At 41.7% G+C, this 15416-nt stretch overlaps 1 protein-coding gene across 1 annotated transcript in view; it reads right to left on the minus strand.

Annotated features, from left to right (window-relative positions):
* Positions 1 to 15416, minus strand: part of KIF13B (kinesin family member 13B) — a 211673-nt gene that overhangs the window by 20898 nt on the left and 175359 nt on the right. The window contains exons 35-37 of the mRNA XM_045010266.1: positions 14958 to 15011; positions 7548 to 7665; positions 6202 to 6335 (exon numbers count right to left, since the gene is read on the minus strand). Coding sequence (XP_044866201.1) covers positions 6202 to 6335; positions 7548 to 7665; positions 14958 to 15011 — 306 coding nt within the window. The remainder of the gene's footprint in view (positions 1 to 6201; positions 6336 to 7547; positions 7666 to 14957; positions 15012 to 15416) is intronic.

The following is a 15416-nucleotide window of genomic DNA, read 5'->3' on the forward strand; positions in this document are numbered from 1 at the left end:
CACTGCGTGGCACTTGGAAAATGTATGTACTGAAGACCAAGTTGCAGCCTTGCAGATCTCAACAATGTGAACGAGGCAGAGACACACCTCATGGAATGGGCTAACACTCTAAGAAGAGGGAAACTGGCATATTCCTAAGAAGAAATAATACACCCTGAAATCCATCTGGCAAGTCTCTACATGGAGACTGTGGACATTTGGATCTGTCAGCTATTGACACAAACAGTCTTGGAGACTTTTTTAAATGATCCGGTTCTGCTCAAATAAAAGGCCAACACCCACCTGATGCCTAGGGTATGCAAGGCAGCATCCTCCCCGCTCTGGTGCAGTTTCAGGAAGAAAACTGGGAGATGGATGACTTGATTGATATGAAATTCAAACAATACCTTAGGTAGAAGTTTAAGATGTGAATGTGATGAGACCACCTTTCAAAGACACTGTAAATCAGGGGTAGGCAACCTATGGCACGTGTGCTAAAGGCGGCACGCGGGCTGATTTTCAGTGGCACTCACACTGCCCGGGTCCTGGCCAACGGTCCGGGGGGGCTCTGCATTTTTATTTAATTTTAAATGAAGTTTCTTAAACGTTTTTAAAAACTTATTTACTTTACATACAACACTAGTTTAGTTATATATTATAGACTTATAGAAAGAGACCTTCTAAAAATGTTAAAATGTATTATTGGCACATGAAACCTTAAATTAGAGTGAAGAAATGAAGACTCGGCACAGCACTTCTGAAAGGTTGCCGACCCCTGCTGTAAAGAGAGGATTCAATAATAAAGATCCCATTTCCCCAACTCTTCGAGCAGAAGTGATGGCCACCAAGAAAGCCATTTTCATGGCTAGATGAAGAAGGGAATAGATTTGAAAGGGGATTTCATAAGAAAATTTGAGTATGAAGTTTAAATCTCATACAGGAGTGGGTTCTCTGATGTAAGGATAAAGGTTCCTCAATCCCATAATGAATTTTGTCATGGTGAATGAGCAAACACTGAGAATCCCTCAATTGGGGAATGAAAGACTGTGAGAACCACCAAGCGAACCCTGACAGAACTCATAGATAATTCTGACTAATTCCAGGAGATATTCAAGGGCAGCAGAAAGTGAAGAATGAACGGACAACAGATGTCACTGATCACACCAGTGGTGAAATCTTTTCCATTTCTGCAAGTAAGTATGATGCATAGATCTTTTCCTACTATTTAATAACATCTGCTATACCTCTGCAGAACAGGAAATCTCTATTCTTGTGAACCATTCATTAAACAAGCCCGGAGGTGAAGAATTCCCAGGTTGGGACAGAGAGTCTGACTGGTATCTTGGGGGCGGCGGGAAGGTTAGAAATGGAGGAAAGACTCGTAGCTGGACACACCAGGAAGAGTAGCAGGGTTGTCTGGGCCACATTTGAACTATTACTATGATCTTAGCTTTGTCTTGCTTGATCTTCTTTACCACTTTCAATCTTAGGGCCACTGGAAGAAATGCATACAGAAGGCCTCTCATCCACAAATGAGGAAAGCATCTCCCAGTGAGTGAGGGCCCAAACCCCCTTTCAAGCAAAATAGTTTGCACTTCCTGTTCGTAACTGTGGCAAAGAGATCCACTTTTGGAATTCCCCAAGTCATGAAAATGTGATTGAGAATCTGGGAGTCGAACTCCCATTCGTAGTCCTGGAAGAGGTGCCTGCTGAGGTCATTGGCTTTAGTGTTTTGTAAGCCCAGGAAGCAGGCTGCTGAAATTAGGACGTGGTTGGCTATACACCAATTCCATAGCCTCACTGCTTCAGCACAAAGAGGAGTATCTCATTCCCCCTGCCAACTGATATAGAACATGCAGACTACATTGTCATGATTTTTGTGGATTTGTTGCGGACTAATGGATGGAAGTGGATACAGGCATTCCTTACTGCCTTCACCTCCAGGAGGTTGATGTGTAACTGTACCCTGAATGGTATGGATCCCTAAATGAACTCCCCACCTACCGGAGATGCAGCTGTCATTATGATGATGGTTGGGAAGACCTGGATGAATGGAACACCTGCACAAACATTCTGTAGGCCTTTCCACCCCTTAGGAGTCTCATACTTGATAAGGGACTGACACCAGCTTCTTCAGGTTGTGTTTGTTCAGGGTATAAACTATCCTTAGCCAGTCCAGGAAATATCAAGGCATGACTTGGCATATTGTGTCACAAAGGTGCAAGCTGTCACATGTCCAAGTAATTGAAAGCAATTTCTTGTTAATGTCTGTGCACTGATTTGGATTTTTGAGATAAGGCCTTCCACTTCCTTTCAGAATCTATTAGACTCTATTGTCTAATAGATCTCACTTTTCAATTAGTATTAACAAAAATTTCTGAAGTTTCCCTTTGCTTAATTTCATCTCTCATCTTCTATTTATATCCCCCAGAACTCTCCTAAGCAACCAGTCTCCCTCTTCATTATTTACATTCAAATGCTTGTAGACGTATCAGATCTTTACCCTTTATTTTTCCTTTAGTGAAGCTAATCTGGTTTAGATATTTTACTCTTCCCTCGTAAATCAATCCCTCCAGCCTTTTAGTCATTTTTGTTGCTCTTCTCTAATTCTCTCCAATTTGTTGATTGCTTTCTGATAATAATAATTGTGTATTTATACGGCACCTAAGGGGCACCCTATTCACTGCACGCAATATTCAAGGTGCACTCTGTACCAGAAAGAAGCCCATCAGTTCCCTTTTAAGGGATGTATCGGAGGTAGCCGTGTTAGTCTGTATCCACAAAAACAAGAAGGAGTCTGGTGGCACCTTAAAGACTAACAGATTTATTTGGGCATAAGCTTTCGTTGGTAAAAAAACACTTCTTCAGATGCATCATTTTAAGTGATGAAATTCCTTTGCAAGTGCCAGCAGAATTTCACTTTGCCTTTTTTTTTTTAAAGCAATATTTTCTAGTTGGCCATTTGCTACCACCGCTGGCATTACACCATTTCCATGATCTTCCTTGCCATTGGACATCAGAGTTTTGTCCTGCCACTGCACCAGCTGGTATTTTTCTAGGTTCAGTATAATTTTATTCCCTGGCCATATCCTTTTTATTGTGTTTTAGTATTTGGTGGAATGTGCAACACCTCCCACTTCAGTAACATCTGCAGGAGTTAGCAAATTTACCATTTGCCTCTGGCAGATTAAAAAGGGCTTCCAGCTGAACACCTGACACTGATCCCTGTAGCACCTCCTGCTCAATACACTGCCATTTATCACTAATGCCTTTGGTTTACATTCCTTCAGCCTGCATTTAACCCAGGAGACCATGTTCATATCAGGCCCATAACAAATGAAGTGCAAGTAAGATCATGCGAGTCACAATATCATTTACGTTTTCAAAAACAAGTCTTACTCCAACAGTTGATATTTATCTGTTGGTGCAATACAGGAGGAAGCTAGCTCTATAGCTCTACTTCAGTTACTGCTTTTTCTTCTATGTATTGCGGTTCCCAATGGGGATTAGGAAGCTCAGTTCATTTACTGATAGAGCAATGAAGAATATACGTATGTTTCTTATGGACAGCAGGTGACCTGACTTTGTAATGCAGCTGATTTGTTACATTAAGAAAACTAAAAGCATTAAGCTTGTATTAATTTTATCATTTCATTTTATTATATTGATCCAATGGTCTTGGAAAATCTTGGGTTGCTCTCCAATATAACCAAACGTTAGAAACTCTGTACATTCCTATTTATGCATTAGCATTTTATTTATTTTTATAGTCAGAAATAATATTTTCTCACATTCAAGTCCCTGTGCTGCGCCCATCACTGGGGTATCTGAGCTCTTCTATTAGGCTATAATTTAAAGGCAAAGCTTCTTTAAACTGCTGGCTTTATAGTTAAAAAAAACTACTTCAAACAAATAATGTAACCAACTGATCTTGATCTGTAGGAGGGAGTGCAGACAAGAAACTTGAGTAGGGGTTAGGAAATTGGGACTTCGGAGTTCTAATTCTGACTCTGCCATTGATTCAGTGCAACTTCCGGCAATTCACTTAAGGCTTGTTTAACCAGGGACAAGCTCGAAAATTAATCCAAATTAATTAAAGGTGTGAATTTTAAGCGGATTCGTTGAACTGTGTATACACTCTCATTGAGAATTAAAGTGACCTTAATTCAGTTTAGTTTAATTTAGCTATTTTATCTTTAATTCTGGATGAGAATGTCCACACAGGGATTTAAGAGCGTTTAACCCATTTAAAATTCACTCTTTTAGTTAACTCAGATTAACGTTCCTGAGTGCCCCCGAGCGTACAAGCCCTTAGGCATCTTTACAAATCTCAATAGGAACCTATTTACATTTTTAGGCACCTAAAATACTTTTAAAAATTTGGCCCTCTAAGTTTTATTATATCCCCATTTTACAGACAGGTAAACAAACTGAGGTTAGAATGGTTATCTCCTTGCCACGGCTGTTGTAAAGCACTTCGACACTCTTGGATGAAAGGTAGTGTACAGGTGAAACATTATTATTAGGATAAAAACTGGGAGTAAAATACGTTTTTTTTATTTGTTTTCATTATTTTAGGCAGAAAAGACATATTATGCAATGTGACTGCTTAAAGGAACATTCTCATTAAAAAGGTTATTTTTTAAAGACATCCTTATCTGTGTTTGTATCATCTAAGATTGTTAAAACAGAAAGAATATTTAATATTTTAATGTATTTTTCCACCATTTATGCTCTTCACTTCCTTGCTGTATTTCTCTTGGCTTGAACAAAGAGAAGAATGTGGTTAATTTCACTTTCTGATTTTCCATTTCTCAGGAATGTTTGAATCCCTACCACAAAAAGCTTTTCATGGAAGTTAAACAAAATTCATGAAAACATTTCTGAAAGTGTGCGTACGCAGTGTCATTGTAACTGTGTCTGTCCCAGGATATTAGAGACAAAGTGGGCGAGGTAATAGAAGATATTACCTCACCCACCTTGTCTCTCTAGTATACGTCTTTTCACACACTCTCACTACCTGTCCATGCATATTTTCAAACTAAACCTAAATTTGGAGTTCTAAGCTATCTGAGAGTTTAAGCCTGAAGCACCAAATCCGAGAGGACAACAGAGCCCTCCAACTTCAGGGTATGTATACACCGAAAAACAAAACAAACCAACCCTGTATCAGGGAGTCTCAGAACCTGAGTCTATGGACTCAGTCTTGCGGGTTTCATGCTACAGTGCTAAAATAGCCATGAAAATATTCCTGCTTGGGCTGGAACTCAGATTCTGAATCCCGATAAGTACGGTGGGTCTCAGACCTGAGGTGGAACGTCTACACAGCTATTTTCAGTGCTGTAACATGAGCCTGAGTCTGTAGATCTGGGCTCTGAGTCTCGCTACCATGGATTAATTTTTTTTGCATTATAGAAGTACCCTAACAGACCATAGGCCAAACTGAGCTTCACTGATTTATAGCAACTGAAGACCTGGCTCCAGGTTTTTGTTTAAAATAAATACATGGAACTCTATTCTTTTCACTCCTGCAAAGTCTCTCATACTACATGAGTCACACACAATGAAGAGGCTTTTTTTTTTTAAAAACAACTCCAGCTATTTATATAAAATAAGATAATGCCTATAAAGTTGAAGATCTCATTTTCAACAAGTCTGTCTCTATCTAAAGTAAAGGATAATGTTTTCTGATATTTGACTGCATTGGTTGCTACCTGGAGCACAAGGGCTGAATCTGGAACAGGTGGAGACTTACACAGCATATGAAAAAGATGAGTTGCATCTCTGGCCTGTGGAACAGACTGGGATAGAAATAAAAACTACTGCTCCAAGTACATTGCACAAGTCAGAGGGAAAAGGTGCTAAAGGGTGGGTGATGGGAAATGAAATCAGGAATTAAAAATAGAATTACATTTTCCACTTGGCAATATAGAAACAACACTAAGTGCACTTCATAAATTTTACTATTGTTGCTGCAAGTGGTATTATCATAAATCACATTAGTAGCGCACTTGGCACTTTTAAAAAGCCAAGTGGGCTGAGAGTATCAATAAGTTAAAACAGCTCCACTATCTCTGAATACTTATCATATAAGCTTTTTACTATGACTAAAAGCTTGGTTTGCCCTGCAGCAACATACCAAACAGCTTTCTGCCAGCAAGTTATTATAACAGTGCTCACCGAGAGAGAGAGAGAGAGAGAGAGAGATTTTTTTTTTTTTACCTGCTGGGCAAGAGGAGAGGTCTGCCTGCCCTTTTTCTCATCTCTAGCAGGAAAGAGAGACTTAAGCAGCTTTGGCATCTGAGGCACGAAGGATTTTACTGGATTCAGGTAGGAGGCAGCCAGGCTACTGAGTCCTGTCAACAAAGTTTTTTTTAAAAAAGTGTAATCAACAGCTTCAGTTCTTTCACAACAGAACATCTATGAACTTTCGAATGTTGTAATCAGCCCTAGGGAGGGAGTTGACTAGAGGTCAGAACAACAAAGGACCTGTCAGGACTCCTGTTCCTAGTTCCAGCTCTTCCACTGAATTAACGTGTGATCTTGAGCAAGTCACAAACTCTCTGAGGCTCAGTTTGCCCTTCTGTAAAACAGGGGTAAGAGCTCCCTCTCTCACATAGGATGCCAAGGCTTAATATGCCTACAAGGATTTGGAAACACTAAATGCTTTAAGAATTGCAGTAGTAGAATTTAAAAATCCAGAAACAAGCAACACAGATGATAAAATATCACTATGCAAGTGCAAAACTTTAACAAGGTTACTTGATTACTAAATCACACCCTAGAAATAGCAACATGGATTAGAATTAAGTAATCTTGACTGTATCGGTACATAACCAGGGTCATGCAGCTCTCCCAGCTCACACCTGTTCCTTTACTCTACTGCTGTCACTCTGCCCTCATCCCCCTTGAGAAACACTAGTTATAACCAGTACATAAAAAGAACAGGCATACTTGTGGCACCTTAGAGACTAACAAATTTATTTCAGCATAAGCTTTTGTGGGCTACAGCCCACTTCATCGGATGCATAAAAACAGACAACTTTATCACTGCACTCTTCCATTACACATTGGGCTCTATATGCAAAATATCCACCCCAATCTGCACTTTCTTCGTTATTTTCTAATACATTGGTAGCTTTGCAGCCTTTGCAATTTTACTTGCATAACATATGGTATATTACTATGCGTCTGAATTGCTTTGTCTGTTATTTAAGAATTTAAGCTTCTGGAGGCAAGGACAGCGTCTTCACAAACAGTGGGCACCACTGAACACTTTGCATACCAGCCAGGGTTTGCAGAGCTGCAGTTTCCCCATAGCAAAGTAAAGAAAGACAACGGTTAAGGCAGATACTCAGGACAGTGAATGTCAAGTTCTTCCTGATGCTCAGTGTGTGTTTGCACGGTACAGAACACAATGGTAGAACTCAATAGATATTCTTTAAAAAAAAAATTCCAACTGTCCATCCAGAGGGACTACCTCCACCCCCTTTTCTCCTGCAGTTCCAAATAGAATATTTCACTCTAAACTTTTACCATAGCAGATTTAGCTTTGGGAAAGCTGTTACCTGGATCATTGGAATGGTTTTGCTGAGCAGAGCCTGACAAAGATGTATGAGATGGGGTCATCCCACTACCAGAATGTGTTGAAATTTGGGATATATCTTGCTGGCTCTCCCATCGACCCTAGAAGAAAAGTAAGTTTATATTTTCAAAAGTATTGTGCAGAGTAGGAGTCTGCTAATACTTATACAGCATGCCAGCATGTGCAACGCTTCGCAGTATGCAGAATGTGCAAAACTAAGGACAGAACCCATGCTCCAAAATGTTTTCGGTTGAATTGAATGCCCAATCTCACAAGATGCTGGGCATCGTCAGCTCCCATTGATGCTGACAGACCCCTTTGTCCGCTTACAACCACTGAGGGCTAATTGCAAGAATCACTGAGTGAAATTCTATCATTATGCATAGGTCTGACTAGATGATCATACTGGCACCTTTTAACCCAAAAATCTAGGAAGACTTTGTGGCCTTCTAAAGTAGCATTCAAGACTGAAGTTTGCATGAAAGGGAGGGAGAGCAGGAGATAATGAGAACAGATGGATGTGGACAGGCTTGATCTTTGGGCTGAAGGGAATGTAGTGCATAGGTTCAAGTAGTATGACAGGAGATAAGATCACAAGAAATGAAGATGACCTTGGCTTGTTGTGTTCTATATGCTGAAAGGAAGAGAGATGGAAGAAAAAGAAACTGGATTATGGCCGATACCCAGCAGTCAAGGAGAGAAGTAATTAGAGAACGGGTTAGTGTTTTAGCATTGCAGATGGGGATAAATGTGGAGATACTAAGTGGCAGGATCTAGAGAGGGCTTGCACTAAAGGAAGGAAGACGTTGAAGGGGAAAGATGACTTGCTGTACAGTAAGTGTTCTTAGAGAAGTTCTGTTCACCTGGATCCCATTTAGGGTTGCATGCACCCTATGTGCACTTTGGTATGATGTCAGCTCACCACAGACTTGTGTGCACCCGCCCCCCCAAGCATAAATGGTGGAGCAGGCCCAACTGCTTCAGTTCCTTTGCCAATACAGAACCCCCAAAGCTAAAAGACTCCACAGTAGTGGGAAAGGAGGACAGGTTGTGGAATCCACGTGGATACAAAATCTCAAACACCCACAGTTACCATAAGTGACCATTTTTTTTCAAGTTTTTGTCCACATAAATCCCACCCTACGTGATCAGCTAGCATTTATCGCCCTAAGGAGGTGGGAGCTTGGAGTCCTACTTAAATAAAGATTGCAGGACCACCTTACCAAACTGGACACCAGAACTGGTATCTGTAACAAAGAGTGCTGAATAACAATACGCACTGAGCCTCTGACAGCCCTGCAAATTTTTGATACAGAAATATTCCTCAAGTATGCCAGTGAGGTTGCTTGGGCCCTAGTAGATCATGACTTAATGTGAGATGTTGGGGCTAATTTATTTAATTAAGAGGAGATTTTAGTTCAGGCATGATAGCTAGGTCTCTAGAAATTGTAAATACAGACAGTACTGAAGAAGGTGCTACTGAGGAAAGGGGTACCATAGAGATCAAGGCCAGTGAGGGTCTCATCTCTCACACCAGTGAGAACATCATCAGTGAAGATGGTAACGAGGTAGCTGGTACCAATAGAGAAAGGTTGATGCCAGAGCTCAGTTGCCATGGTGCCTGTGCCAAAGAGCATGCATCAGGCAGTAGAACTGATCCAGCTTGCAGGTCAGGCTTTGAAGAAGGAACTGTGCTTTGATGGTACCAGGAAAGGTGATTGATCCTATGTTTGGGTCTTAGAATAGTGCTCATTTCTGCCAGTCAGCAGGAGCAACTGACTGACCCATGGAGGTCTGTACTGATCATTTGCTACCTCTAGACAAGGTCTGAGGCCTTTTGGTAGCTATGGAGACATAGGTACCAGGGACAACTCATCAGAGCATTGGTCAAATGCAGTTTATGAATAGCTGAATCATCTTTCAACTCAGGATTCCCTGGGTCAAAAGTGCCCTTCATTGATTTGTCGGTTTTGGACACGAGGCAAGATTAATCAGGACTACTATGACCCACTGACTTTGAGGTGCCAGCAAGCCATCCAAGAGGAGATATTCTAGTGGCAGGTGGAGCTAACTCTAATGGTCAGAGTTAAGAGGTGTATTGCCAACAGAACAGATCAGTATAGAGTGGATAACAGAACCCAAGGGACCAAATAATATTCCCCAAAGAGTACAGAGGTAAAAGGAGGGGGGAAAAGAATGATCAGCTGTCAATGAACGGCAAAAGACCTATACAATATGAATATAAACGTGTTCAGTGACCAAAAGCTATTTAGAGATTTGTACCATGGACAGAAAAAAAAGCAAGAGTATATTATATATTAACTTGATGCAGTTTCCAAGTTTCATGTATGTTTATTAGACATGGCTCTCACTTGTTTTGTACATTTACTGACAAACATCTAAATTTGTAACTAATGCCAACTGGTTAGACTCAGGGCCATGAAACTTTAGTTTCCATCAAGAACGGTGGCAGGCGAAGGGAAAAGTGCTTATACATCCTTTGTCTGAAGGAGCTGTAGCTCCATGTACACAGTACATGGTGTGACAAAGTTCCTCCTCTATCTTGGTGGGTCCTGTGCTTACTGGCAGATTTGTTCACCTCAGAGATTCACCATGTGGGTCAGGGAACAGCCCAGAGACCTTCCCCTCTGGTAGAACCCACAGTCCAGGTCAATTTCTCCTGTGTCTGATCAGGAGTTGGGAGGTTTGGGGGGAACCCGGGCCCGCCGTCTACTCTGGGTTCCAGCCCAGGGCCCTGTGTACTGGCTAGAGTGCCTCCTGGAACAGCTGCGCGACAGCTACAACTCCCTGGGCTACTTCCACATGGCCTCCTCCCAACACCTTCTTTATCCTCACCACAGGACCTTTCTCCTGGTGTCTGATAATGCTGGTACTCTTCAATCCTCCAGAAATATGCCTTCCCACTCTCAGCTCCTAGTGCCTCTTGCTCCCAGATCCTCGCAGGCACACTACAAACTGAAGTGAGGTCCTTTTTAAACTCAGGAGCCCTGATTAGCCAGCCTGTCCTAATTGATTCTAGCAGTTTCTTCTTATTTGGCTCCAGGTGTTCTAATTAGCCTGCCTGCCTTAATTGGTTCCAGCAAGTTCCTGCTTCTGGAACTGCCCCTGTTACCCTACCCAGGGAAAAGGGATCTACTTAACCTGGGACTAATATATCTGCCTTCTAACATTCTCCTGTATCCATCTGGCCTGACCCTGTCACAATGGTCACTGCCAAATGACTAAACACCAGTCAATGGACTTAATTTAGCAAATCAAAAATGGCCACTGGAAGAACACATTTCCCTGCCATGTTTTGATACAAGGTTGTTTCTAAAATGTCCCATTGATTTCTGGAATATTTTCCCATTGCTTGCTTTCTTCTTTGCTGTACTTGACAATGTAGCACTCTATCCTCCAGAAAGAATCCTAAGAAGCTTATTTGGAGTCAGCCTCAATGTGCACAGGAGTTATCATTCCCTAAAAATCTTCTCTAGGCTTCACCAGCCTCAGCTATTTTTCCCAGTTGGCAGGCTATTAAAATGCTGCCACTAGACTACAGAAATGAAAGCCTTAGTGTCTCATCTATCCAAGGCTTTCAGAAAGAACTTGACGAAAAAGTAGTCACTGTTTTTAAATACTACCATAGCCCCATTCCTATCCCTGTCTGCTGTAATAAATAGGAGAGCGCACTAATCTGCACTGATCTACTTTGATACAATCTAGAGAACTATCACTGGTGCCAACTGGGGTTTAGGCTCAAGTGGCCCTGCCTTCTCACACGCCTTTGAGATACAACATAGGCAGCAGCTTCCCACAGATTTCAAAGGGAGACAGACATGACCAGGATAGAATGGATATCATTAACAACATATTTTCGGACCTACTTGTAAAGAATTTTATCACTGTGTGGTTATAGTCAGAGGAATGACTGTAAAATGGATCAGACTCCATATTTGGTCCCTCTCATTGACTCCATATCCAATTTGCTCAATTTACAAGACAAAAAGCCCCAGAGTTAACAGCTGGTGCAAGTGACTTGGGATCTAAAAATCCAGATGTATCTTATATCGCCAGTGAAAGATTCTAAAATCATAACTCATCTGGCACTTGTATTGATGTGTAAGCTATAATAGAATTCCTCTCTCCCTCCAAAACCATATCAGCTCTGTAGTAGAAAATTGGCTTGTCCTCTCTAAAGTAAGCAGATGTAACTCAAAGACAGAGATGGGACCAAATGCAGCTCTGTTATCAGGGTATAAAGCTGGAGTAACTATTGTCTTTTGATGTTAGGACAGTGGTGTCTCCCTCCTCCCTATCTCGACTGGATGGTTTAATTCTATGATGCATCGTTAAAAAAATATGAAGACCACACGTGTCTGTTTTTTGACTGGAACACCTGGTCGAAAAGGGACCCTGGCAGCTCCGGTCAGCACCGCTGACTGGGCTGTTTAAGGTTCGGTCACCAGTGCTAAAGCAGGCTAGTCCCTACCTGTCCTGGCTCCACACTCCGCCCCAGAAGCGGCCAGCAGGTCTGGCTGCTAGGCGGGGGGGGGCGGCGGGATGGGCCTCCACACACTGACCCCGCCCCAAGCACCAGCTCTGAACTCCCATTGGCTGGGCAGTGACTATGGGAGGCGAAAGCAGCACGTGGAACCTCTTGTCCCCCCACCTGCTAGTGGCGGATCTGCTCGCTACTTCTGGGGTATGTGCAACGCGGTGTCAGGACAGGCAGGCAGACTGCCTTAGGCCTCCCCCGCTGACCAAGAACTGCCCCAGGTAAGCCTGCGCCCCAACCCACTGCCCCAGCCCTGAACACACCCCCTGCATCTCAAAGTCCTCATCCCCAGGCCTAGCCCAGAGCCCTCACACACAAACCCCAGCCTCGAGCTCCCCCCCCAACCTGGATCCCCCTCCTGCACCCCAAACCCCTCATCCCTGGCCCCACCCCAGAGCCCGCACCCCCTCCTGCACCCCAAGCCCCTACCCCAGCCCAATGAAAGTGAGTGAGGGTGGGGGAGAGCGAGCCATCTGGATACTAAACAATGAAAGACTATTCCATGGAAACCTTACAGAATCTCAGAGGTTAGATGTAGAAAAGACCTGTGATGTCTTCTAATTCATTGCCCAGCTGCCATTACAGGATTGTAACACATTTGCTTGTTTCATGCCCATCTAGTTAGTTTCAACTAGTAAGAAGAGGCCTGTGGATCACTTCACCATGCCACAAGTTACACATTTCTAGGAAACTATGAAACAGCTGTTCCTGAACAGCTGGAGCTTTGTGACAACATAAAAAGAAAGATGCATCCAACAGGCTCAGTTGCAACAGTTTCATGTTGATATAACACTGTTGTTTTCAATGGAGTTACTCATTGGCATCAGTGTAGCATGAACACACAGATGAACATAATTTGTTGGCGAAGAGTCTAGATGGCTTTTTTAAAGGGAAATCATGCCTCACCAATCTATCTTGAGGGGGTCAACAAACACGTACAAAAGGGTGAGCCAGCGGATATAGTGTACTTGGACTTTTCAGAAGGACTTTGATAAAGTCCCTCACCAATGACTCTTAAGCAAGGTAAGCTGTCATGGGATAAGAGGGAAGATCCTCTCATAGATCAATAACTGGTTAAAAGACAGGAAATAAAGGGTAGGAATAAAAAGTTAGTTTTCACAATGGAGAGAGATAAATGGCAGGGTCCCCCAAAGATCTGTCCTGGGACTTGTGCTGTTCAACATATTCTTAAAAGATCTGGAAAAATGGGTAAACAGTGAGGTGGCAAAATTTGCAGACGATACACAATTACTCAAGATAGCTAAGCCCAAAACAGGCAGCAAACAGTTACTGTACAAAGGGATCTCACAAAACTGGGTGACTAGGCAACAAAATGGCCCATACAAATAATGTTGATAAATGCAAAGTAAAGCACATTGGAAAACATAATCCCAACTACACATACAAAGTGATGGGATCTAAATTAGCTGTTACTACTCAAGAAAGCTCCTGGAGTCATTGTGGATAGTTCTCTGAAAACATTGCTCAGTGTGAAGTGGCAGTCAAACAGAGTGTTAGGAACCATTAGGAAAGAGATAGATAAGAAGACAATAAATATCATAATGCCACTATATAAATTCATGGTATGCCCACACCATGAATACTGCATACAGTTCTGGTCACCCCATCTCGAAAGAGATATATTAGAATTGGAAAAGGTACAGAGAAGGTCAACAAAAATGATTAAGGGTATGGAACAGCTTCTGTATGAGGAGAGATTAAAAAGACTGGGAATTTTCAGCTTGGAAAAGAGATGACTAAGACAGGAATATGACAGAGGTCTATAAAATCATAAATGGTATGGAGAGTGTTATTCCTTCTCATAACACAAGAACTAGGGGTGATCCAATGAAATTAATAGGTGACAGGTTTAAAAGAAAAGGCACAAAACACAGCCAAACTGTGGAATTTGTTGCCAGGAGATGCTGTGAAGGCCATAACTAGGTTCAAAAAAGAACTAGATAAATTCATGGAGAATAGGTCCATCAATGGCTATTCGCCAAGATGGTCAGAGATGCAATCCCATGCTCTGGGAGTGGATGACAGGGGATGGATCACTCGATAATTATCATGTTTGGTTCATTCCCTCTGAAGTACTGGGCACTGCGCACTAGAGAGACCAGTATGGCCGTTCTTATGAAAATGAGGCATAATGGCTGTATTTTCAAAGCAGAAATATTTTAAAGCAAAGGAATTTAAAGTAAGAACAATATAGTAACTATAGTGGGATAATAATTTTATCTCACTCATTAGGTGGACCTAATGCATTTGTTACCTCTGCTGGGACCTTTGGACTCTGAAGCATGCAATGTGGGATATCATGAGGGGGAGGGAGTGGGAAACAAAAAACAGTAAAAATTCAGATAATGAATTTTTCTGTCAATGCTTAAATGAAGTACAGTATTTTAATGAGAAACTGTGGGACATTTCTATGGATGTGGCTATAAGCAATTCATTACTTGCAGATGTTTTAGCATTTCCTACATGGAACAGATATTTAACTATCGACACTAGACCGTATATGAAAACTCGATTTCTTCATACCATTGCATTAAAACTCCTTTCTCACCCCCTATTCTCCATATGCATATATATATTTATGCACACACTCAAACTGTGCAGGTCATGGGAAGGCCCTGTCGTCTAGCTAGGCCTTGCAAAGTCTCTCAAAAGTAATTCTTTAATCTTTAAACAAGATTACTTTTGAACCATGTCCCGATGATATTTTTTTATAGTCAGTGATGGGATTGATTCTGGGGCCACACACCACAAAAAGGAAGAGGAGATTCTCCCTAATCGTCTCTCCAAAGGCCACAAATTGCTTTAAATATTTACCTTGTGACTGCCAAGGTTGTATGGGGGAGCTAAATCTTGACGGCTTCCAGATATCTGAAATGATTAAAGTAAAAACAGAGTAGTTTCTGCAAAATGTTAAGTACTTCTAATAAATGTGTCTTGAAAATACATAAAAGCAGGAAAGATGGCCTTGCAGTTATAGCACAAACTGGGAGTCAAGCAGTTTAGGGTAAAATGCTGTCCCCACTGAAGTCTATGGCAGAATTTCCACTGATTGGACCCTTAGGTTCAATCTCTAGCTCTGCCAGAGATTTACTGTGTGATTTTGGTCAAGTCAAAATCTCGGTCTCAGTTCCTTCATGTGTTAAACAGAAAATATAATTTCTACAACTCAGGCATGTATGAGGCTTAATTCATTAGTATTAGTATTTATAACATGCCTTGAGATCTTCAGACAAAAAGTTGTAAGCACAAAATATTAACTTGATAATTGGATGA

This window comes from Mauremys mutica, chromosome 3 (genome assembly GCF_020497125.1).
Source record: "Mauremys mutica isolate MM-2020 ecotype Southern chromosome 3, ASM2049712v1, whole genome shotgun sequence".
Lineage (NCBI taxonomy): Eukaryota > Metazoa > Chordata > Testudines > Geoemydidae > Mauremys > Mauremys mutica.